The sequence below is a fragment of the Hypomesus transpacificus genome, chromosome 14 (genome assembly GCF_021917145.1).
Source record: "Hypomesus transpacificus isolate Combined female chromosome 14, fHypTra1, whole genome shotgun sequence".
In the NCBI taxonomy this organism is placed as follows: Eukaryota; Metazoa; Chordata; class Actinopteri; order Osmeriformes; family Osmeridae; genus Hypomesus; species Hypomesus transpacificus.
Window position 1 is genome coordinate 15309741 of NC_061073.1, and position 23574 is coordinate 15333314.

Sequence of the window (23574 nt, forward strand, 5' to 3'; positions counted from 1 at the left end):
TCTTATTGTGGAAAAGCCAGCTAAAGCATGTCATTGAAGTAGGAAGTGTCTTCTTGGAGCTCATCGAGCAGATGTCAAAAGAGTGACACAGTCAACCTGTGTCTTGCTCCGAGGATTTTGTAAATGCATTTATCCATTGCAATTTTGGTGTCATGCGTTATTTAAAATATCGTCTTTCATTAAACTTATAAAGGCGAAAATATTTATTTTGCGTGGTTGTGTCAGCGAATTGTCAAAAGTGATTCCTGCCATACGCACATGCGTCAAGTTATTATTGCTTTGAAGTGGGTTGGTAGCTAGCTAGCTAGCTGCAGTTAGTTATACTCGAATTGTTTCACTGCACAGACTATAGTGGAAATGAAAGCTGCATACATCCTTCTGTACACTACAGCATCGATTCTGATGGTTAGTGCCACTCTGTCAAAAACGGATGCCAAGAAGCCCCCCAAAACTCAGGAACCAGAGGTGAGGTCGTACTAAACATTAAACTAAGCACAACAATCACTAAATTGTTGATTGCATTTAATTCTGTAATAGGGCTGGAAACCCTGGTTACAGCAATGGAAAATTAGGCCATTCATATTCATGACCAACTTGTCCATAAGTTGTGTTTCAACTTACTCATAATGATAAATGCTGTGTTAACAATAGGTATTTTATGTTGTAGACATCAACAGCTGAGTATGCAGTATTGGAGAGAGGCCTCGTTGTTTCAGACGCACAATGGAGAGACATCGTGAGGGAGGAGAAGAGATACTGTACCCAGGTTAAGCGTTCATTCCAAGGACCAGTTCTTGGATTCATTACCCCTGTAAGTCTGTAATCACATCTGATTATATCTACTCCCTGACCCTTTACCATCCAGTTGACAGTTATGAACAGAATTCCAAACTGTTGTATTGAGGATAACCACACAAGGTGTGTTGTCTAAACGTATTGCACAACATAGTAACATTTAAACGAAAATAACTTGTTTGCCCCGTATCTTATACATTTCTCCCCTCCAGTGGAACTCCCATGGGTATGACTTAGCAAAGACGTTTGGCCCTAAGCTTACATCTGTCTCTCCTGTTTGGTTACAACTTCGTCGCCGGGGACCAGAAAGCTTTCATATTACTGGCCTTCACGATCATGACCCAGGTATTGAATATTGTGTTGTTCAACGTTTTGCTTTACAGTATTTCTAACTATTAAAGTCTAAAACAGGATTTACCCCATATTCTACATCAATTACCCCATAGGCTGGGTCAAAGCAGTGAAAAAGTCTAATAGAAAAATCAAGATGGGTAAGTGGATTTTCTGGATATTTCATGTATTTCTTACGATCACCAGTGGTCATGTGACCAGTGGTCTACTCTATGTTCAGCCTCTGGCTCAGGCTCTCCTTGTCCCTCACTCTAGTTCCCCGTCTGTTGTTTGATGGATGGTCGTACGAGGACTACATGAGTGTGCTAGATAGCGAGGATGAAATTGAGGAGCTTGGAAGTGAAATGGTGGATGTGGCAGAGGTAACGAGGGACTCAAACTAACATCATTTGTTGATACATGTCAAGTGAATGAGTCATCCGTTATGTTACAGTTTAGTCACTTAAATGTGCTCATGCTATTTTGTTATCCTAATTACTTTGTTTTTGAAGACGGAAGGCTTCGATGGCTATACACTTGAATTATGGAGTCAATTGGGTGGAAACAAGAGGAAGTATGAAACATAATTCTGATCTCCTTCTATTCATAAGTTATAGAACATACAGGTATACATCTAATACTATAAATATCTTCCCCTACAGGGAGCTGGTTCACCTGGTGACACACTTATGTGAGACTTTGAAGGCTAAGAAACTAGACTGTGTGCTTGTCATCCCACCTGGAGTGACAAGGTACACACCCATCAGATACTGATGTCACAGCCTGATTAACATAACCTAACTTCATCTCACCACTGTAATTTGATCTCACCACTGTAATCAGTTCAGGACAGCCAGGCATGTTTGGCAGGGCGGAGTTTGACCAGTTGGCTCCTGTAGTGGATGGATTCAGCCTCATGACTTACGACTACTCAACTTCGGGCCAGTAAGAGAAACATGTTATTGCTGAACACCATGCAGTGTCCAAAATATCAGTTTTTGGAAACGTATAGCAGCTAAATTAAGATTTGCTCCATCTCTTAGTCCAGGTCCAAGTTCACCACTGCCCTGGATGAGAGATTGTGTGTTCCAGTTGTCGCCAGGCTCCCATTGGAGACACAAGATTCTGCTCGGACTCAACTTGTATGGCTTGGATTTCTCTAGTCAAGGAGCAGAACCTATCCTAGGGGGCAGGTGAATACCACTTTGTACCTCACTATGTAGTACCTTGCCGTTTTTTTCTTGTGAGCAAGTCTCACCTGAATTTTACTCTTGATCCTTTGTCTGCTTCTGCAGGTACATTGAGATGTTGAAAGAGCTGAAACCAAGGCTCCTTTGGGATGAGCAGGCTGGAGAACATTACTTCAGTTTCAAGAGGTATGTGCACTTCCATTATATTTCGAATAAGAAGTTGTCAGGATGGTCATTCCTGGATTTCTTATTAAACAGTAGCATTCCCATTTGGAATGAAGCAGAGCGAGCAATTTCTGATATCCACTGAATGTGACAAAATTTTTATAACTTATTCCAGGAGCAATGGAATTAAGCATATCGTCTATTACCCAACACTGAAGGTAAGACTATGTTTAAACCCCATGCATATACACTCCCGTCCATATTTTCTCCCAACATTAACAACTTGATTTCTGCACTTAAATAGCTTTTCTATTTCTTTACAGTCTATCCACCTACGGATCGCATTGGCCACAGAACTAGGCACAGGCATTTCCATGTGGGAATTAGGACAAGGACTTGACTATTTCTATGACCTTTTATGAGAAAAAAGATAATTACTCAAAATGGACATAGAGCATGGCCACATCCCTGGTCGATTGAACACTAGCATGTGGATGTTCTACTGTTTCTCAACTATCAAGTCGTTTTTACTAAACCATCAGCAAAGAAGAAAATATAAGGAGTCTGGAGTTATACACAGCACCTCTGCTGGGAGTCCTTACTGAAAAGATGAAACTGAACTCTGGAATCAGAAACAGGCTGGGCCAGTTAATTATCAATCAACATTGCTGTTCTTATACTGTGGCATGGAAGAGGTTCATGATCTGTACTCTGTATAATGTGAGTGTGCTTCTTGGATTTGTTTAAAAAAACAATGGAAATAAATAAGCAATACAGAACTCGAAGTAAAAAAAAAAATTTGATGTTATGTTCCTCTACAGTCATTTCTTTAAAGGATGTAAAAATTACTCGGACAAAAATATTTTTAAAATGTGGTTTAAGATACAAAGTTAATGCAACCAGATTCGAGCGTACTAGATCTTCTGCCACTGATGTGGGTCAGCGTGCAAAATGCGTCCAGTTGCAACACATTTATGAGTGGAGGAAATTTAAGAAATGTACAAGACAAATAGAAAATATACAGCTGCTGCATATGATTATGAATCATTCATAACATTTCTGAGAAACTGCAATTATAATCATTGTTTTCTTAGTGCTGAATTTGTTTTATAATTAACTATTTAAAGGTTGTGAAAGGTGACCAAATCTGCTCCATGGGTTGCTTGCAACCATTAACAATGATGTCTGTCTCACTATATACCCTGCCTAGAAGCTTCCTGGATGGGTGTCTGTCACATGACTGGAATGTAACAATGGCGTTGCCCTCTTTTTAGCTGTTAAAACTTGCCTTACATATAGCTACAAAATTCACTTGCAATTACAGAGCAGAATAAGATTATTTACAGAAAGTGATGTTGACTGAATATTCTGACCAGTTACCAGGTGTCGATCTATAACTACATGAATGGCATCTTCTTTACTGGCTGTGAGGGGAAAAAAGACAAGCTTTAATATTCATAGTAATTCAACTTTATAATCAAAGTTAAAAACAAACTACTAGTGTCTTTATCTTACCTGTGTATGATCCACCACTGTCTTTGACAAAGTCCTCCACTATAAGTGGCAGGTTAGCAAAGTCTGGACTACGCACTAGCTCAAACACAGAGGGCTGTGGAAAGGATACAGAACAATAAGAGTTATAATGGGTAACATTATCAAATTCAAATATGAGAAACAGTACCCTCAATTATTCCTTATTATATCTTCCACGCTTTTTGTTTGTTTTCCAGTGGTTTCATAAAAGAATCCAATCAGAAAGGCCCACTTTAAGATGTTATTATTATTATAACCCTTGTTGTTCTGCACAATATCTAGAAAAACAGCTGTATTTTACAAAGAGAAAACAAAATCACACGAAAATACATAATGTGAATGATCCAACCCATTCCATAAACACAAACCCCAGTGAGACTGTAGTCGCTGAAGATCCACTTCTGACCCTCTGTGGCACAGCAGAGAGAGGACACCCCCTGTCCAACTGCACACACAGGCTCTGGAGGTCACATAAATTGGACAGTTTCATGATGTAGTTGAATCCAGCCATTGTTATGAAACTGTAATTGAAATTGATTTACAGAATGGCTAATTACAGTTACGTTCAGTGTTTAAACTCACTTTGTTGAGAGGTGAAGTGTGTGAGGATCCTTGCCATAGAGCCACTATGGGCCAGGTCATTAAGTGCCCCTGGGCAGTCTGGGATCAGCAGTGCTTGGTAACGGGCACCTGAAACACGGCATCAGGACACTGACTTCTAAATACGAAAACCATGTTGACTGATTTTAACGCTAATTGATATGATCAATACCGGAAATCCGCTTCCCTAAAGCACTAGTCCCTATCAAAACAGAATCTCACCATCTATTGACTCTAGTTTAGCTGGTGTTGCGTATGACTTAGCACTGAAGTCTTGCACCCATCTAGCTGTGCTTTCATCTATCCCAACAAAGTCAATGGGCTTCCCCTGTAGCAAAGACAACAAGAAACTACTTAATTGTTACATTATTATAAATTTACGTCGACTTGGATTAAAACGGCTGTTCAATGAACGCAGTATTTTTGTGACATGTCCTCACCCCCGGTGTAGCCGTCTGTATGTTGAAAACTGGGCTGCAAAGACTGAATGACTGAAGGAATGAACGGGCTGACACACCTAAAGACAAAGAACTATGGTAATCAAAGGAATAAAACATGCAAAGATCTCTTAATCCAGGAGCATTTAACTGCACCACTGTATTTAATTATAAACAACAGCTGAAAGTGGCAAGCAGTTCAGCTTTTATCAGACCTACGACAAAAGGTAATAGCAGTTGTTTAGTCCGACTGAACCATAATTCATGATACATGCCAATTGCCTACAATGCCTATACAGTATACATCTAGTTGCAAGCACTTCAGGGTAAAGCTATGTTGCTAGGAGCAAGCACCCACCCAGCAGTTTTGCTGGATGTGCGTATAAAGGACAGTGACAGGAAAGGTATTGCTTATCATTTTGTTTATTACGTAGCAAATCTTACCTTGGGCTGCAGCACTTCCTACTATTAAACAAGTGGGTTTTGAGGACATTTTGATATTTTATCAAGCCCTTTGGAAACCTGGGTTCAAACGAGGCCCCCGAGGTGAAATTAAACAGGAAGTCGCATGACTATCCAAAAATTTCAGAATCCTTTCAAAATAAAAGTATTTAAAAGGTTAGGATACTGTCTATGGATAGGATTAGAGTTAATAAAGATTTTGATATTTGTCGTTACAAAGTTACATTATTTTGGTGGATTTTAAGTTACTGGAGGTTGTAAGAAACGAAATTCGTAGTCCATAAGAAAAAAATAAAACAATAAAAAGTTAAGTGCTAGTTTTCCCCATTTCAGATTTGTTTCAAACGCAGCCGAGTTAAAAAAAAAGAGTCAGGTTCGAGTTCAGAACATTTTAATATAAAACACATCGCCGGAACGGGCCAGGTGCCAAATCGGATATGCAATCCCACCTTTTGCTTCAAGCTGAGGCGCTCCAGTCATGGAGCTAATATAACGGCTCCAGTAGAGGTGGAGGCATGCTTGAAACTGTGGCTAGGCGTTTGCACAATAAATCATTAGTGACAATTGACAAAAGACGTCAAGCAAGAAAAAAACTAAGCTATTTTTAATAAGGTCATACTTAAAATATCATTAGATAGTTGGGGCAAACATTTTGGAAAAGAAAACATGCAATGCTACTGTATTTCACAATAGAACACTGGCTATCCAGCAGCCAGCTAGGGTTAGTTTGATCATTTTATAAAAATATTTGATGATGTAGTTAAGGGTGGGGTTGAGATTAATTCAATCAGGGAACGCACTGCTGATCTTAACCCATCTGTTGGCAATAGCACAAATATCTAAAACATTTGGCAAAAATATTTTCACTTCTGAATGCTTCCAGATTTAGTATGGCTCCTCCTTTAGATTTCGATAAAGGCAGCAAGTAAACATCATCCCAATAAGCTGAAAGACAGAGAGAGACACATCACCACAGCTATAATTTCATTGTGCTCTCATTTCAACACACGCAGAACAGTGAAAGCGATACGTGGAATTTTACCTGAAGAAAAGCAATTCCTATACCCACTGCACCAAGGATCTGCAATTGACTCAGGATGAATTCCTCTAACTTGGTGATGCAACCTCCCTAAAAGTTTACAAAAATCACAATTGTCAAAGAGGACATTCAAAGTCAGTCACCTGACAGATCCCAAATGGTCAACTCACCTCCACATTATAAATATTGCTGGGATGGTCCCTGCGACCACAGTGGTCACTGGGGGTTTTGCAGCAGCTGTCAGGGACCAGCCTGTCATTCGGTGCTGCCTGAATCCACACACTGGCTGACCAGTCAGAAGAGTTGTTACTGCCACAACACTTGAACTGAGAAACATAGGACAGAGAGGATAGAATATATCTAAACTTACATTAACATTAGCATTTACATATGCCAAGCAGGCAGTTTTAAGGTCTCAACATTCAAAATTGAAAGCATTACAGTGTGAAATACTCTGTACCTCTTGTTGAAGCTTGTCTACTGCTTGGGTGATGCTCTCTTCACCGGGCTGGTGATATTTCATCACCATTGTTTCCTTCAGGTTTTGTTTCAGCTGTTCATCCAACTATGCAGACACAAGCACAGGGCCGATTACCACCACTGCTAACAAGACTCATCATACACACTGACAAGCATACTGACACTGAATGTCCCATCCGGTAGTAAAGGCAACATTCCCTTCCCTCTTGTAAATATTGTTTATGGTCAAGTTGCTATTTTTTTCCATTCCACCATACCTGTCCAATGACTACAAAAGGGTCAGAATATATGAGACACAAAAATATTCCACTCCCACTCTCTCCACCCCCTCCCCTGCCTACCCCTCATCAATCATAAGCATTCTTAGTACAGTTTCAAATGACAGAACACGAAAAAAGAGAAAGAAATATGACAGAGAAATAGTTTGACACCAGGTTGAAATAGGTGACAGCAGACTATTTTACCTGATGGCATAGAGGGAAACACTGGAGTAAGAAAGGGGGGAAGAAAGAAAGATAATGAAAATAAGGGAACTCAAAGAGAATGGAGAGCATGCAAACATACAAGAAGGAATGAGAACATATGAATTGTAGGGTCACATTCTCAATGAATTAAAGTGTGAGAGTGAAGAATCTTTTCATCGTTACTTGTGCATGCAAGGTACATGCTAAGGTACTAAACATCAAAGGGATCCATATTGTATATAGCCTTTATATACATTTATATTTAGAGATGTAGGGTGATAGTTGATGTGAGGTGATATTTGACAGAATGTAGCATTTTATAGTGAATATTAGAGATTTTGTATTTATTTATTTACTTACCTCCTGGTAGTTGATATATGCCAGCACCCCAGCTGTAATTTCCAACAGGAAAATACAGAGCAACAAAACAAGGTACTGTAAAGGAAAGAGAGAGTGACAGGCAGATCTTAATAAAACATGCAGGTATCAAGAAGCAGCTGTATGTTTGTTTGTGTCAGTGAAGTAGTCATACTCAAATGACGTAGAAAAACATTGTTGCAGCATTGTAATAAGAATAGTGATATTTTGAGCACTATTTCGAGTTGTGATTATGTATCTACCATGACAAAAATGCAGAAATGATGTGCACCAAAAGGGCATGAGGAATATTAAAATAGATAATTCATCACAGAGAGCCTGGAGTATTTATATCACTATTTCTCTTTCTGTCTCTCACGATCCCACCCAGAAGTCCTAGTGCCTGCCTGTGATGCCGCTCATTCCTCTGGCGTGAGTCACTTTCTAAATTTGACCTCTTAAAGATACACCCAAGCCAGTATACTCTGTTATGTCTGACACTACTGTGTGCTCACCTGAGGGCATTACCTGTACTGTATACAAGAGTACCAGCCAACACAGCAATGACTTCTGAACAACAAGGATCCCAAAATCCCCAAAGGCTTAACCTTTAATACGTATAAACTCAAACCAGACTGTGTACATGTAAACACATACGTTCATATGTAAAAACACACACATAACTTTAAATTGTTGGCATTTCCGATGGTTAAATTGTATTCATTTTCATCATGTGATTGTGCATGTGTCATTGTGTGGGGAGTATTGGGGTACATACAGTTTACACGTCATGTGAGTCCTCTCTTACCACTATCAGAAGACTCTTCATCTCCTTCAGAGTGGCACAGCACCCTATAATCCCTGTCATTATAACGATGGCCCCAGCAGCTATCAAGATGTAGGCGGAAATGGAGTAGTAGCTGGAGCTGAGTAGACTGATATAGTCACTCTTCTCCACCATGGTCCACACTCCCACTGCCATAACAGCTCCACCTGCCAGCTAACACAACACAGTGCTATCTCTCAGTTCAATTCAAACCAGATGATCGAAGAAAAGGCATCGTAAAACACAGAGAAGTTTGCAATAACAGGAACATGCAGTTCCTGGTACCACTAAAAGTACACGAAACAAGGCTGTGCATAAGGCAGGAGTGTAGAGAAGCGAACTCACCCAGAAAAGAAGGTTAAAGGTGAACAGAAGATATTTTAGACATATTGTCCCACAGCTGTTAGTTTTTTCCTCAAGCACCATCCTAAAAGGAAGAGAATGTTCATTAGCAGTCATTAAAAACAGGTTATCATGCTGATTTACAGAAGGTCCGGTTGCACAGAACAAATTAAAGATGCAAGGGCATAGGTTTGGTGTGAATGATGGTGGAGACAAATATGTTTTATCACCCTAGATGCTAACATGACCTCTGCCCTGACTGGTCACTGATAGGGACCCTAAGTCTGCCCCAAGACATATGCCTATGGGCACATATATGGGTATACAGTTCACAGACCTGAGTTTACATTGAAGCCCACTCTAGAGACTTAACACGTGATGCTTTCATTTCTACCCATATCCAGTTCAGTCACAGTAGAGTTAAGATTATGATTGCATGACTACCCTGGACATGACAGTAAGTCTATTTAAAATAGTCTAATTATCTGGTCACGGTGGTTCTTGGGTTACAATATCTACATTGTAAGTGATATATTTTTATGAGAAAATTAAACCATGTTTTAACCAAGAATGCACTCAGAGCCTTCAAGTTATTTTAGCAAAATATTTATGGGACATGAAGAACACAGATGTGAAAGAAAAAAAAAATCATTTGATTTTAAACATCTAACAGCATGATCATTAAGTAGCGTACCGTAAACATAATCTGAAGTATTTGAAAGCATGCAAAAGGTTGTCATTGTGCAAAGGAGTGAGCCCTGATAAATTGCATGTTGTAAGGGGAATATATACATTTACAACTTGTCTCATATGCCAACCAGCAGCGATATATATATGTCTGCTGTCTCAGTAACTTTAACCTGGCATCCCAAAACACTTATACTAAATGAAGACACACTGTCAGACACCTGTCCCAACTGAAGATTAGTCAAATACTGCTTGTTTGATTGTTTTTCTATGTCCCTCCCGACAGTTAATTTCAAAATCTTTGAGTTAGCATAGATGGTGGGCCGGAGAAAAACATGGCAGTCAACAATTGGATTTTCCAACACACATCAAGAGTTACACAAGTGGTCAGGGATCCTGGTCTGACATTAGATTAAAATAATTATTCAAGAGAATATAAAAATATAACCCAAAGACTTCCAATGATGACTGAAGTTACTAATCAAAACAAAGTGACTTCACTACGTCATATTCTTAATATAACTTGAAACCACTCTTGTGTCATGGAAAATCCTCTGAACCCCCGTGTCCCAAAATATTAGCTTCTTACCTGCAGTCACAGCGTGGGCCCTGACCCCTAACAGCTCGTAGCTTATCAGAGTAAGTGTTCCAGTCTCAGTTGAACCCCGGGGCTTGGTCTGCTGCTCTCTCTGAAGGTTATGGACAACAGTGAGAACTCTTTGCTGACACAGAGACCCAAGCCTGGGCTGCTTTCTGCTTTTAGCAGTGGGACAAGTCTCACGAGCTAAATCTGGTGCATTGCTGCCATCCGCAGGGCATTCAGTGTACATACTTTAACTGGCTTTTCACCAGAAACTAAGGCCAATCAAAGTACAAGTGAAAGTTAAGACCTGATTGAAGTCAAGTCAAATTTATTTCTATAGCACATTTGTACAAACACACTGTTTTATACAAAGTGCTGTACAATCAGCCGAGGGTCAAATAAGGCACCGAAATAACTCAATTGTATATGCAGATATATTTACATTTAGTAGACACTCTTATCTAGAGCGACTTACAGTAAGCCCCTAGACATTCCCCCGGGGCAAGTAGGGTGAAGGGCCTTGCCCAAGGACACAGCGCTGTTGCACGGCCAGGAATCGAACCGGCAACCTTCTGATTACTAGCCCGACTCCCTAACCGCTCAGCCAACTGACTCCCCTATATATGCAGATATGATAACATTGCTGTACTTACATAGCCTAATAGGCTATGGATAATAAGTGGGTATTAAGATATGAACCTAACCTGTAGTGTCTGCATTTATATAAATATGAAAAGTCCATATGAAAATAATAAAGTTAGAGTTTCTTATTGACAGCAGCCCCCCCTGCTGGTTGAGGGGTCTATCAGCAGAAGCGTGTCCTGACACTGTCGATCCTGCTGGGTAGCCAACAACCTGAAGGAACAAACAGTATATATCATCTCATGGAGGAATGTAAGAATGTTCCCACGTAGCTGATTCACTAAGCATCTGTATAGAGGTGCATGGATGCCCTACCCAGCCAGCTGGGTCATAAGCTCCTCCATGTTGTAGCCACTCCTGCCACTACACTCATAGAAGACTGCCTGATACTGCTGTAGGAGGCATCACATGCACAGGATGAACAGGATACAGGGAGTGTCGTGTATACACAGTATTTCAGGATAGGCCTCCAGATTAAATGAAATCGTAAACTCATCGCGTTCCCCCTCACCTCCGCCAATCGCCGGCCTTCTCTGGTGCTAACCTCTCTCTTTTGAGCATCTGCTGTGTCCAGTTTGTTCCCCAGCAGCATCACAACAGCCCCCTCTGACTTCTTCTCCTATAGAGGAGGGAATTGGGGAGAATTGTTTTGAATGTATAATGACAAAATATCATTTTTCAAAACTTGAAAAACACTCTAACATTTTCAAGTTTATAAAATATGCCAAAATACATTGGGTTGTTGTTTTTATGCATTTTTATCTTAACTCAGATTTTCTTTATTCTTTTTTTTTACCCTTTCATTAGGTTTTCTTTGAAAGTGCCAAACAAAAACATACACTTTAAAGTGAATAAACAACAGGGATATATTATACCTATAGAGTACACCAACCAGAATACATCAATCAGCTATTTCAATCTGACTACCATGACACTAACCTGCACCTCGTCCAGCCACCCTCTGACAGCCGTAAAAGAGGGAAAGTGAGTTATGTCATACATGGCGAGGATTCCATCAGCCCTGCGGTAATACTGCTGGGTGATGCTACGGAACCTAAAAGACAGAAGGACTCAGGCGGTGTAACATCAAAGGTTTTAGACAAGAGTCTAAAAATGTCACATGACCCTTTCTGAGGTGCATTGGGTTTGTCTAACCTCTCCTGTCCCGCGGTGTCCCACAGCTGGAGGACGATGCTGGACGGACCGAGAGTCACACTCTTCATTTGGAAGTCTAACCCTGAGATCAGCACAGCCCAGAATGAGATCATGTCCATCTACAACAGTGAACACACTATGCTGCTCTCATTATCTTACTTACCAACAGTAGCTCTCATTGTGTTGGAGAATTGTCCTGTACAGTAATGTTGGATGAAAGAGCTCTTTCCCACTCCTGAGTTACCCAAGAAGACCACCTTAAATACTCGCTGAGGGCAGGTGACTCTGGCCTGGTTGTATGGGAACAAAATAAACATTGGTGTGGTACATGATTGAGTTTACATCCTTGAACTGTCATCACAAAACACAAGAACGTTTGATGAAAGAATTTAGACCAAGATCCGATTCATGACATTCATTGGCTTTAGTGAGTCTGGAGTGTCCCATCATAGTTTTGAAGAATGTACCTGCAATTCACCAGTCTGCACATCATTGTGACAGCTATTGGTTATATCGCAAGTTGGTAGTCTTCTCTTGGATGTGTTTGGCATGTCACCTGTGTCCTTGTCCGACTGACTGGATGAACTGAGCAGTCTTTAGAATCAGTGGGACAGAAAATGTGTTATTTACCATAGGACCAACCTTTCACATTTAATATATTCTCAAACTCAACAGATCATCCTTTATACAGACCTTTTAAATGGCTTGTCTTCTTGTAAGTAGTTACCTATTATTGAGCCTTTCTTCTGCAAGCGCTTTCTGATATTAGGAATCTATCCAAGCGTTAATGGGAGATTAGACAGAAAATGTTTTACATTAGTCATTTTGTTTGTTTACAAATCGTTTTGTTTCTGAGAGTGTGTGCAGTATCAGTGTGAAAGAGAGAAGGGTGAGCGTAAAACAAAAGCGACATTAACAGTTGATAAGGTTTATTCAGCACCAAACTAGTATTCAAAAACATGCTGATAAATCACTAGGTTCGCTAAGAACAAACCCTAACAAGCTCAGTCGGCAAGGTATCACTCTTGCTACATTGCATAGTATTGTGTATTTTCAGACTTCTTGTTCATAATAAACAAACACGTTTTTCTTGATCCGCTAAAGATCAAGCTTGCGAGATCTTGCAAATTTAGCTTAATTTTGTCAGCATCAACATTTTACATTCTCATTTTCAAAATATTATTCTTCAAACACTCAATCTCCATAAATAACGCTGCATTCCATTCACATGGAAATAGTATTTCCCTTTTGTTGAAACATTACAGCAAAATTGACCTACAGTTTCTGCAAAATTCTTCAGTTCCTCGACTACATGTATTCAGTACAGCCACATGGTATTGTAGTGCTGCTTTACACTGCCATTTTAATTAATGCTCCAAAAACAGTGTCATAAACGTCATCGTCCTTCCAAACAATAACCATCATCAACAACAAGAAATGGTCAGAGGATGACCTGAAGGGTACCAAACCTCAAAATGGTCAATAAAAACCATTTCATCTTGAGAGATGCGTTGAGCTAGAATGGGTTTAGGGAGTGCGTCCAGGAAGACCTCGTGTCTCCACAGAAGTATTGAGGGAACGGGAGTGGGAGAGGAGATCGCACAGATCGCCTTTGACTAACCCTCTTCTGGGACTGATGTGCATCTTTCTCATCCCGCAGCCTTTGGTTCATATCTCTGTGAGGAGAGACAGCAGACACATTTAAACATGCACCCTGTCTTTATGACCGATTGACTTTGCTGTAGATACCGATACAAGCTTCCACACATGACGCCACCACACCAGACTAACCTCAGTAGCTCCAGTTGTCTCGTCAAGCTGTCTTTCTCCTTCTGCATGTTCTTGGACACTTTCATCACATTTCTGGAGGATTAAGACAAGTCAAGTCAGACCCTCATTTCACCAACAATAGTTTTTGACTAGCTAAGCTTCCCTCCTCCCCGTCGCGTCACTTGTACATTTGTCTGCTTATGTGTTCCTGGGCAGTGTTGGCCTGGATGGAGTTGAGCTGGTCCAGGGCCCTCTGCAGCTGTTCCCTACTGGCCTCCAGCTGCTCCTGTAGCTGCAGGTTGAGGTTCTGCAGCTGCTGATTGTGTACCCTGATGTCCCCATGCTCACCGCTTAGCAGCTGGACCCTCGTCTCCAGCTGTTGAATTAATATGAGACACAGAGAGAGAGAGACATAGAGAGAGAGAGACATAGAGAGAGAGAGACATAGAGAGAGAGAGACATAGACATAGAGAGAGAGAGACATAGACATAGAGAGAGAGAGACATAGACATAGAGAGAGAGAGACATAGACATAGAGAGACATAGAGAGAGAGAGACATAGACATAGAGAGAGAGAGACAGACAGATAACTTATTGTACATCAATGAATATCTACTACAGACAGCAACAGTTATGTTGTGGGACTGCAGTCCCAGTTCTATCACCTCTCTCATCTTGGCAAGTGTGCTCTCCAGCTCTAGCTCCCGGGCTTTCAGCTCCTCCTGTAGCTGTTGTCTTCTGTCCCACTGTCTAATACTGTCCTTGAGTTGACAGGAATTACTGTAAACATCATATCTACAATACATGAAAAGACAGATCTGATCCATACCCATTACTACCTATTAATTCCCTTCAGATGGCTCTTTCAATTAAAGAATGAAAAGAAAAATAGAACATTGTGTACCTGGGCTAACCGTTTCTCTCTCTCCTCTCGGACCTGACTCTCCATCTCCTCATACATTGATCTAACAACCATGTCATGTTCACTCTCCCGTCTAAAACCAAACATACATACACACATTTGTATTTGAGGGAAAGACATTGGTATGAAGCAACTATGTGTGATTTGGAGAAGGACGAGAGGAGAGGTGAACCTGCGCAGTGCCTGCTCCAGACTGTCCCTCTCCTTGAGAGAGTCCTGCAGTTGGGACAGGGTGTGGACCAGAACATCTTCTAGAATGTTCAGCAGGTCTGGCCTCTCTCGCTGGAGGTCACACCATAGAGTGCTCAACTCCTGCTGACTGACACACAGCACAACACCAGTTCATTATAATAGACTACAGACACTACTGTGATGATCCTAAATTTTGAATTCATTTGAATTCATGAATTTCACGTCTTCTCAATAAAAAAAATAAAAACAATAAAAGTAGTCTTAGACATAGAGTAGACATACTCTTTGAATAGTTTATCAGCTCCTAACTCTGATAGCGTCTGGGTGAATCTGAGGCCCCCTGGATCCACATCTTCCACCCCTGCCTCCTCCTCCATGGTCTCCTTTTCTTCCTCTTCGTGGAATTTGTCTTTAACATTCTCTTCACCCATCAACTCACCTAGAAAATGAAGAGGTACAATTTCCTTGAAAATGAAATGAGGTGATAAGGTATTTCCCTCAAGTCTCAAAGTGTGAACAGGTTATTGTGACATCAATAAGCTGTACATACCAAGGCCCATGCTAAACTCGACAGGAGTGAGGAAACCATTGTTTTCTCTGTCAAGACTCTCGAACACCGACTCCAGCTGATCAGGTGAAAGCGGCATCTCCCCTTGTAGTGTCTGACAACCAGGAAAAGAGACTAAGAAAGTTAGGATCCATTTTCAGTGGTGCATTTATATAATTAGATTCCACTTCTTGTTGATCACCTGCATGTCTCTCTTGGTAATGAATCCTTTTCCTTCTTTATCACACAGAACAAACAGCTCCCTGGCTTCTCCCATGGTTTGTGGTTGAACCAGTCCCAACGGCCCCTCTCTGGGTGATGTAATAAGTCCTCGGCCTTGGCCAGACCTTGGACTTCCAGCCAGGGCTCCTCTCTGCCTGGGGGTGCATGGAGATGACTCGCCACTGCCCTTCCCCACCAACACCTGTTCTTTCTTCAGCCACTTAGACATCACTGCAGAAAAAGAGAGAAAGTGCAATTTCTGTATAAGAATCTTTTACTTGGACTGTGCACATATTTAGTTGATCATTAAAGGGTGTTTTTCTCTGTCCAGTATGTTGTACTGATCTTATTAATCATTTCAAAAAGTCAACTAGTAAAAAAAAAAAAAAAAAGCTATGTTACAGTAAAGGTGTATTTCAACCTGTATTAATATTCTCTGCCTCAACAAGTTTACACAGATTCAAATTACATATCAGGTTTATTTGACAACTCTGTTTATGTGTGTGTAGTACTGTGAGGTAGCTGGAAACGCTGGACCTCCCTTGACAAACATAGAGAACAGATACTCAGCTATATTGCATGAAGAGGTGGTCAACAGGTGTCGGCCATGTTCAGATATCCAGTCCTATTACAGGGTACTGGATTTGTAACCTGTGAGAACCTCTCTATTTATTTATGTTTTACTTTGAATGAAACAATAAAAGGAGCTTTATATTTTTCAATTCTATGCCATCAAAACTGAAATTCTAAAAAATGATGCTCAATGAAAATGCTCAGTGATTTAGACGAACAGTCTGTAGTTCACATCCATGGGAATTTCTCACAAAAATCCAGTTGTGGTATTTTTTTGGTCAGGTATTTGCTTTGCTCTCTGACATCATCACTCCCTAATGCTGCTACTGCACCAGGATGTGGATTATATGAGACCAGGATCATGTCATGTGATCAGAATCCCTGTGAGCAGTCAGTGGAGGTGACACGCAAAGTTGAATGCAAATGCAGCATTTGAGATGTTTTGCATTGACAGAACCACCACAACTGCCTGAGATTATGGTGTAAAAAAATCCAGGACACATTACAAGCAAAGTGATTTGAGTTTGTTCTAAAAAAAAGATTTTTGAACTTTAACATAATTTAAAAATATATATAATTTGGATTATACAACACCCCTGACATGGTATCATCATACATTATAGTGAGAACTAGACCTGCCATATTGTAGACAGCTGTGGTGTTCTGACTGATGATAAAATGGCTCCTCACTGTCCAACACTACCTCAAATACCTAATTTAGGAGGAGGGCATCACTATGCTTCAGATAAACATGTTCTCAGAGCCTAATGCTCTCATACCGCCAACAGCCCAGAGTTAAGAACTTCTAAAAAATAAATGTATCTTGCAACATCGGTTGTCCCATGCAGCTTGGTATAGATTGTCAACCATTTGACTGGATCAATGTGGTATGAATTTCATAGTAAAATATAAAGATAACACCAATACAAAAGGAATTATATGTATGAACATATTATATCTATGTAAAAACATCCTTAAATGCAAACACATTCAACCATAAATATTTTAAACATCTTAATGTGTCAGTCAGAAATTTTAACTTTTATTGAAACATAGTTTGTATCTATTGAAACAGCAATGATTTCTTAAATGCACTGTAAATTTGGGGCCAAGTTAATGAGTAACCACAGTTTTGTTCTTAAGGAAACCCGATACGATAGCATGAAGCAATGTAGGCTACAATGTATTATTAAAACGCAGAACAGGCCACCAATGACATTATTGCATGGCAATAGCCCAAAACAAAGTTCACCTGTTATTGCAAAATATATACATATATACTTAAGAAAAGCTTGAACTATATTACAATATAACGTTGATGGTGGATATGTTTGGGTTTGATAAATACCTGTACATTTTAGGTCGAAAAAACTCACCGACAGAAAGAGCCAGCCGTCAACCCACCTTTGAGTTTACTCACCGCCCCATAATTTACTCTACTTCTAGCTAAAGTCTCCCGCTAGATGTCAATGAAGAGCAAGTGGTGTTACCGAACTATTCAAAATAGAAGCTCATTCATAAAAAATAAAAAATCTGTTAAATTCAAATTGTAATCATTGTGCAGAAAACATACATAATAAGTTAATAATATATGTTTCTGAATCTAATTGTATACCCTCAATATCATGCAATCCTACACTATGACACGAATTCATTGTCAAATGTTCCTAGGTGTCCTGTATTAGAACAACCGCGGTAAAATCTGTTACCATGGGATGCAGAAAAACAACGCCAATTAACATGCTAGCTAGTTAGCTAGCAACAAGCACATTAAGACTAAAGAAGACAGGATGAAAACAAAGTACACTCTGCGGGCTTTTTTTTGCTGACACATATTACAAGGTATAAAACAGCGCTGTTTAATAAACCTCTAATCGGATTGTTGTTATCTAACGTTACTTAGCCAGCCAACTAGACTAGCTCTGCACTTATTTGTTACTTGTTTTGAGTAGCTACAGTACTGTGGTACTAGCTAGAGCTACTGTGGTGGGAGCGGTTGTTACGACAACGTGTTACGCCAGCATATTGAGTACTGCCAAGTATAGAGCTAGCTCTATTTATTTTGCCAGGCGATATTTCCTTGCCTAACACCCATGTCGGATTTTAAAATGTGTCAGTTTTACGGGAAGGCGACATTCATTTGTCTTTTGTTCTAATATACTTTCTAGCTAGCTAGCATCAGTGTAGCTAAGTAGTGTTAGCTAATTTGTGACCTACTAGCTGGGTAAACTCACTGAATTAATCTCTAAAGTTAATCCCCTTTGCCTAGCTGACCTCTCCATGCTTGTATGTGTAACAGTTTTAGCTTATTGTACGGTGTAGTTAAAAGCCTCCAGATTGTCCAGACACTTGCTACCAGTTGTGAGCATTTGTACCATACAACAACACGACAAGACGGTGACCGCGACATATTTAACTATTGATAAATTGCAAAATGGAACGCAGTATACTTTTAATTTATGCATTCTGTCTACATCACTTATTAACGGTCTAAAACCATTTTGTTTCAACCACCTTTTTCTCTCAGGATATTTCTAAAGACGAGGAAAGACATCATGTGACTGAGTTGCCCCTTTTCGAGAAATGAGACTTTAGGACTTCTGCCCTCGTTGCTCAAACGAAGACCCACATTTTATCAGCAAAGGATGCCTGCCACCAGGAATAAGATGCTCTCCTTGAGAACAAACACAGCCTATGTTCCCTAACAGACACGATTTCCCAGGCAGATAGCAGAAGCAGTGTTCAATTTCAAACTTTGAAATGAATTAGACCTGATCAAGTACCTGAAGTGTGAAAACGGACCGTTCAAATATAATTCTGGATAAGGACGTACAACTGGGAACTAACAAGTTAACTAACTTTGATAAACAGTCATTTAAAGTGACCAGGGAATTGCAGTGCGTTTATCCAGAGTACAAGAAGAGCCCATAAGACCTTGCTGGTGCCAGTGGCTGAGGACGAAGTTTTTCCCCTAAGATGCTCCAGACCAACAACTACTCGTTGGTGCTGTTGATCCAGCTGGTTCTGCTTGCTTATGATCTCTTTGTCAACTCCTTTAGTGAACTTCTGAGGGCAGCTCCTGTCATCCAGTTAGTGCTTTTCATGTAAGTTATAGTGGCATGTAAGTCATTAAAAATGTGTTCTTAAATTCATGATGTGCATTTTAGATCTTAGAAATATCTAATTACTTAGTACCTTTCTTTATAACTTATGTCATGCTCTTTAACATTTTATCGGTGTTCTTAAATTATAGCATGAAAAGTTTCATGTACAATGGGATTGGACCCATCATTGACTTGTACTCTATCTCTCTGCTGTGATTCCAGCATCCAGGACATAGCCATCCTGTTCAATGTGATCATCATCCTGCTGATGATGTTCAACACCTACGTGTTCCAGGTGGGCTTGGTGTCTCTTCTCCTGGAGCGCTTCAGAGCCCTCCTGCTGCTCTCTGCTGTGTACCTGACCCTCAGCATCAGCTTTCACTGCTGGATTGTGGTACGCACTCACACACTGAACACACAGGCCAGACACACATTACATTACATTTAGCAGACACTCTTGTCCAGAGTGACTTACATTAAGTACAGGGACATTCCCCCCGAGGCAAGTAGGGTGAAGTGCCTTGCCAAAGGACACAACGTCATTTTGCCAGCCGGAAATCAACCCGGCAACCTTCTGGTTTGTAGGCGATTCCCTAACCGCTCAGCCATCTGACCCCTTTTGACTGTAGCAAAACTGAATGGGACAAATTGTGCTGTTATTCATGAAATGTTGTGGGTAGATTGTGATGATAATAATAATCAATGATAATTTGTTATTGTTAGAATCTGAGATGGCTGGAATCCAATCGATACATTTGGACCAGCGGTCTGCAAGTTCTCTTCATCTTTCAGAGACTAGGTAAAAAGTAGCTTACTTTCACCATTTTCATCTTCATCACAACAAATATGGTTGTGGATTCCGTTTTCTAATTCCTACGGTCTAAATGTTTTTTTTTCTTTTTCTTGCAGCTGCCGTGTTGTATTACTACTTCTACAAGCGTACAGCAGAATACCTGGGAGACCCGAGGTTATATGAGGACTCTGTCTGGCTACGTGATGCCTTTGCTCGAGCACGCCAGTGAAGGCGGTGATGATAGAACCGTCCCTGTGGTGTGGTGTTGCTTAATGAGGCCACATGGACAGGTTGGCTAGGATTAAACCAAGAGGAAAAAGGAAACACTATGAGGGGTTAACAAGATAGACATCAATCAAAAACTGCACTACAATGTTACTCTCTATGGCACACTACATATTCTTACAGTAAGGGGAAGTTATCAACACTATTGGACACTACTGTACTCAGCTAGATGCCAGAATGTAGAATATAGATTTGTCAAATTCTAAATGCAGCCCATGATGCAATACATAATTGTACTGCACGTTTTGTTGTTATTTTTTACAATATTACATTACAATGAGTAATGTTTGTTTGATAGAGGATCTTTATCTGAATTCATCAAGTCATCTTACAAGGGAAACAAAAGTGGAAATGTTCCCTTTTTGAGTTGTGGAATACGCCATTTGTGCTTACTGTAATTCTGACACCTCAAAGGCAGTTATTACTTCCCATGGAATGTAACTTTTTATACATTTGATGTCTTTCTATTCAGTTAATTGTATCATAGCGATGCATTATCAGATATATTAACAGAGTTGAAATTAGACTAGCAATTAGAATAGAATACTATTAAAAGGATTGTTGTTTCTTATTCTTAAAAAAAAGAAAAAGTCAAAGTTCAGTTGGCCTTGTATGCTGGAGACCAAATAAACTGTTTACATAATGAGTTTGTTTATTGATATTCACTCAAATTGTATACAGGTGGTTTTACCATGTTATTGCTCTGTTCCCTCACTGCGTTTCCAGTTTTTGGTAGTTACATAGCTCAACCCACCAAGTCAAGGTTTCCCTGTTCACTAGGTGGATGTGTACAAGTGTCTGACTACTCTATTTTTACTCACCAAGATTAATCTGGGATTGGGGTTTTAGGCTCCACTAGTGGAACACCATCTGAAAATAGCTTGCAAGTGTTTCAAAATAAGCCAAAGTACCTTCCCTAAATTGCGTCTTGTACCGCATTACATTCAAACAGTAAATTTATACTTGGCAACCTGGAAATCAAGATAGTTAAGGTTGAATGTGACAGAACTATTAGGATTGGTTGAAAATATGACAGCTAGTTGAAATCCTACTTCTCTATATAATGTATTTAAAATGAATATGCATTGATTCATTTAGGTATTCAGTGCTATCAATTAACCTGGGAAAACTAAAATAGCACCCCCTAGGCAACATTTGCTGCATGTGTAAAACAATCTTAGACTTGCTTTTATTGTGATCTGAGCAGTGTCTTTTCCCAGTCCAGCCAGATTTCAAACTGCTTCATACAAAAACATATGGGTCAAAGACTTTTCTTACAAACTCATCTTTATTGGTGAATGAATCCAATCTGAGACCTATTGTCAGTGCAGTAAATAAAGCCCAAACCAGGTTTGTATTATGGAGCCCACGACATCTGTAGCACCGGAATGTTCATCTGTATCATCTGTTCATATCACAATCTAAACATAAAAAAGGACATAATTAGTTATTAGGCTACTCTATAAGAACATCGTCAAATACATGAAAGTATTTGAAGTGCATTTGACTTGACTACTTTCATTGCAGTAGATCTATAAAGCATATACAAGTATTTCAGACATTTGACAGATCAAAGTCTGAAATGGACACTGGTCTGAAAACACAAAACATGTTCTCACTTACCCTCATACATATATGCCGACCCAGAGCAGCAAGAACAGCACACCAAAGCCCATGAAGAGTGAAGCCACAAGTGAGATCAGAAGCTCCTTGTATACATCCCTGGTGTATTTTGTCGATGTTACCTCATATCTGGGGGAACGTTAGGGACCAGACCACACCAGTCTAACGCATTACCAACCTTGAGTCCTGCACCATCATTAGCCTATTTACCAACAACATAAGAAGCATCTTCCACATTCATTTTTTTAATCTGTCACCAACATCTTATCTATCGATGATTAAACTCTCAATCGCAAATTTACGGACCTCACATTTTAACAGATGAAATCCAGAAATGTAAAAGCACGAAACATGATAACACATATGTATTAATTATTTACTTTCTTCAAATTAAAACATAACTGAATTGTATAATTAAGCGTAACATTTCAAAGATTCAAGATTGAAAAGGATACACAAAGAACCAAGCTGTGAAGAACATTCCAATAGCCAACAGAACCACAGTGAGGTGGGGGAACACAGCCGGGTTCACCGGGCTGGTGTATCTGGTCATTGCCTCGAGCTCCTGCGAGTAATTGCAATAAAGTTGAGTAAGCATAATACTTACCATTCTCTTTCATGCCACAATATACACCTCATGCCATGGCCTACTACATAAAACGATACAGTTTGGTCTCTTTGCATAGCTACATACACCTGCTTGTTGACTAGTACTTGTTAGCTAACTAACCACACAGTGTTTCAGTAAGGCACGGTGGAATTGTTACCTCACAACTTCAAACCATCCCGCTAGCTAAAGATCAACTTGAAATAGTTAGCAAATGACGTTACCCAAAAACAGTATTGATAGAAATACAGACCGGGCAAGGTTTAGTTCGTTCATCATGGGCTTGCTAGCAAGACTGAGCTAGAGGCTAGCTGTACTGTGTTGAGACAAGGTAACTCCCATCTGAATTGCCCTACGATACCTAGTTTACCTACGCTAGTTTATCAAAGACAGCGCTAGAAGTTATGAAATACAAAAACACAATAAGAAGTTTTGTGTTTGAATGTTTGAATGAAATTATACGCAGCGACTTGCTTACCATTTTGATGAGATCCTGCAGCTTCGGAACCAAGAGGAAAAAGCCACGTACTGATTTGTGAGTCTATTCCTTCAGGTTGTCGAGGCCGTACCGCGGTGCACAAGGATACGTCGCCGGTTTTGAATGCACTCTTGGAATGTGCGTATATACCTTGATTAAAAGACAATTTTATATCTAACAGAGCAAAACCGCAAAAAAAATTGTTTTCATAACCAAAATGGTTCTGTGAATGCCATAATGCTGTACTATAAAAAATCGCAGTTTACCCTGCATGTGACACATATTCTCCGCTTTCATACAAAACAAATGAGCTTTGTGTTGCGCTTCCGTGTTGTTCATGCGACGTTCTCAGGTCCTAAAGTAAATCCTTT

General features: G+C 40.0%; 6 protein-coding genes across 9 annotated transcripts; 2 read left to right on the forward strand and 4 right to left on the reverse strand.

Annotated features, from left to right (window-relative positions):
* The first annotated feature begins 10 nt into the window (after nucleotides 1–10).
* chid1 (chitinase domain containing 1) lies at nucleotides 11–3273 on the forward strand. The gene is made up of 12 exons (XM_047033873.1): nucleotides 11–465; nucleotides 668–811; nucleotides 1008–1140; nucleotides 1242–1286; nucleotides 1402–1508; nucleotides 1638–1699; nucleotides 1788–1877; nucleotides 1969–2070; nucleotides 2169–2318; nucleotides 2421–2501; nucleotides 2656–2698; nucleotides 2804–3273. The coding sequence occupies exons 1-12, from the start codon at nucleotides 358–360 to the stop codon at nucleotides 2900–2902; spliced, it is 1164 nt and encodes a 387-aa protein (XP_046889829.1). The 5' UTR covers nucleotides 11–357; the 3' UTR covers nucleotides 2903–3273.
* Nucleotides 3274–3342: 69 nt separating this feature from the next.
* gatd1 (glutamine amidotransferase class 1 domain containing 1) lies at nucleotides 3343–5792 on the reverse strand. The gene is made up of 7 exons (XM_047033876.1): nucleotides 5495–5792; nucleotides 5054–5130; nucleotides 4836–4941; nucleotides 4596–4703; nucleotides 4382–4473; nucleotides 3996–4089; nucleotides 3343–3904 (listed from the first exon to the last, which is right to left on the reverse strand). The coding sequence occupies exons 1-7, from the start codon at nucleotides 5541–5543 to the stop codon at nucleotides 3789–3791; spliced, it is 642 nt and encodes a 213-aa protein (XP_046889832.1). The 5' UTR covers nucleotides 5544–5792; the 3' UTR covers nucleotides 3343–3788.
* Nucleotides 5793–5886: 94 nt separating this feature from the next.
* Nucleotides 5887–10794, reverse strand: cd151 (CD151 molecule). 2 transcript variants are annotated; one of them, XM_047033874.1, is made up of 9 exons: nucleotides 10297–10794; nucleotides 9024–9105; nucleotides 8661–8852; nucleotides 7856–7930; nucleotides 7496–7516; nucleotides 7012–7116; nucleotides 6722–6877; nucleotides 6555–6641; nucleotides 5887–6457 (listed from the first exon to the last, which is right to left on the reverse strand). In XM_047033874.1, exons 2-9 carry the CDS (start codon nucleotides 9102–9104, stop codon nucleotides 6398–6400), a joined length of 777 nt encoding a protein of 258 aa, XP_046889830.1. In that variant the 5' UTR covers nucleotide 9105; nucleotides 10297–10794; the 3' UTR covers nucleotides 5887–6397. The 2 variants fall into 2 exon arrangements, with proteins under 2 accessions (XP_046889830.1, XP_046889831.1); XM_047033875.1 differs by lacking the exon at nucleotides 7496–7516.
* A 38-nt stretch (nucleotides 10795–10832) lies between these two features.
* cracr2b (calcium release activated channel regulator 2B) lies at nucleotides 10833–17748 on the reverse strand. Of its 3 annotated transcripts, XM_047033872.1 has the most exons (18): nucleotides 17690–17748; nucleotides 15721–15971; nucleotides 15522–15633; nucleotides 15254–15410; nucleotides 14952–15098; nucleotides 14762–14852; nucleotides 14523–14618; nucleotides 14046–14233; nucleotides 13879–13950; nucleotides 13709–13763; nucleotides 12781–12860; nucleotides 12555–12681; nucleotides 12251–12377; nucleotides 12088–12169; nucleotides 11872–11986; nucleotides 11444–11551; nucleotides 11248–11324; nucleotides 10833–11145 (listed from the first exon to the last, which is right to left on the reverse strand). In XM_047033872.1, exons 2-18 carry the CDS (start codon nucleotides 15967–15969, stop codon nucleotides 11058–11060), a joined length of 1971 nt encoding a protein of 656 aa, XP_046889828.1. In that variant the 5' UTR covers nucleotides 15970–15971; nucleotides 17690–17748; the 3' UTR covers nucleotides 10833–11057. The 3 variants fall into 3 exon arrangements, with proteins under 3 accessions (XP_046889828.1, XP_046889826.1, XP_046889827.1); XM_047033870.1 differs by having other exon boundaries at nucleotides 11055–11145; nucleotides 11248–11551; XM_047033871.1 differs by having other exon boundaries at nucleotides 11055–11145; nucleotides 11248–11551; nucleotides 17662–17739.
* Nucleotides 17749–18045: 297 nt separating this feature from the next.
* tmem138 (transmembrane protein 138) lies at nucleotides 18046–20529 on the forward strand. Its single transcript, XM_047034842.1, has 5 exons — nucleotides 18046–18155; nucleotides 18841–19417; nucleotides 19640–19811; nucleotides 20141–20216; nucleotides 20327–20529. Exons 2-5 carry the CDS (start codon nucleotides 19290–19292, stop codon nucleotides 20437–20439), a joined length of 489 nt encoding a protein of 162 aa, XP_046890798.1. The 5' UTR covers nucleotides 18046–18155; nucleotides 18841–19289; the 3' UTR covers nucleotides 20440–20529.
* Nucleotides 20530–21764: 1235 nt separating this feature from the next.
* tmem258 (transmembrane protein 258) lies at nucleotides 21765–23310 on the reverse strand. The gene is made up of 4 exons (XM_047034843.1): nucleotides 23204–23310; nucleotides 22574–22683; nucleotides 22119–22247; nucleotides 21765–21916 (listed from the first exon to the last, which is right to left on the reverse strand). Exons 1-3 carry the CDS (start codon nucleotides 23204–23206, stop codon nucleotides 22121–22123), a joined length of 240 nt encoding a protein of 79 aa, XP_046890799.1. The 5' UTR covers nucleotides 23207–23310; the 3' UTR covers nucleotides 21765–21916; nucleotides 22119–22120.
* Between the last annotated feature and the right edge of the window lie 264 nt (nucleotides 23311–23574).

Bases quoted from the DNA above. Each gene is read 5' to 3' on its own strand.
- chid1 (XM_047033873.1), top strand. From the start codon at position 358: ATGAAAGCTGCATACATCCTTCTGTACACTACAGCATCGATTCTGATG. The intron at 2,071-2,168 runs GTAAGAGAAACA...TCCATCTCTTAG, and splicing joins GACTACTCAACTTCGGGCCA to TCCAGGTCCAAGTTCACCAC. The intron at 2,319-2,420 runs GTGAATACCACT...CTGCTTCTGCAG, and splicing joins GAACCTATCCTAGGGGGCAG to GTACATTGAGATGTTGAAAG.
- gatd1 (XM_047033876.1), bottom strand. From the start codon at position 5,543: ATGTCCTCAAAACCCACTTGTTTAATAGTAGGAAGTGCTGCAGCCCAA. The intron at 4,942-5,053 runs GTGAGGACATGT...TCTTTGCTACAG, and splicing joins TACAGACGGCTACACCGGGG to GGGAAGCCCATTGACTTTGT. The intron at 4,704-4,835 runs GTGAGATTCTGT...GCCGTGTTTCAG, and splicing joins TAAACTAGAGTCAATAGATG to GTGCCCGTTACCAAGCACTG.
- cd151 (XM_047033874.1), bottom strand. From the start codon at position 9,104: ATGGTGCTTGAGGAAAAAACTAACAGCTGTGGGACAATATGTCTAAAA. The intron at 7,931-8,660 runs GTAAGAGAGGAC...TTTCCTTTACAG, and splicing joins TGAAGAGTCTTCTGATAGTG to TACCTTGTTTTGTTGCTCTG. The intron at 7,117-7,495 runs GTAAAATAGTCT...GTGTCTGCATAG, and splicing joins GTTTCCCTCTATGCCATCAG to TTGGATGAACAGCTGAAACA.
- cracr2b (XM_047033870.1), bottom strand. From the start codon at position 15,969: ATGTCTAAGTGGCTGAAGAAAGAACAGGTGTTGGTGGGGAAGGGCAGT. The intron at 15,411-15,521 runs GTATGTACAGCT...TTCATTTTCTAG, and splicing joins CGAGTTTAGCATGGGCCTTG to GTGAGTTGATGGGTGAAGAG. The intron at 14,234-14,522 runs GTGATAGAACTG...TTAATTCAACAG, and splicing joins CACTTGCCAAGATGAGAGAG to CTGGAGACGAGGGTCCAGCT.
- tmem138 (XM_047034842.1), top strand. From the start codon at position 19,290: ATGCTCCAGACCAACAACTACTCGTTGGTGCTGTTGATCCAGCTGGTT. The intron at 19,418-19,639 runs GTAAGTTATAGT...CTGTGATTCCAG, and splicing joins ATCCAGTTAGTGCTTTTCAT to CATCCAGGACATAGCCATCC. The intron at 20,217-20,326 runs GTAAAAAGTAGC...TTTTTCTTGCAG, and splicing joins CTTCATCTTTCAGAGACTAG to CTGCCGTGTTGTATTACTAC.
- tmem258 (XM_047034843.1), bottom strand. The intron at 22,248-22,573 runs GTATCCTTTTCA...ACGTTCCCCCAG, and splicing joins TTCACAGCTTGGTTCTTTGT to ATATGAGGTAACATCGACAA.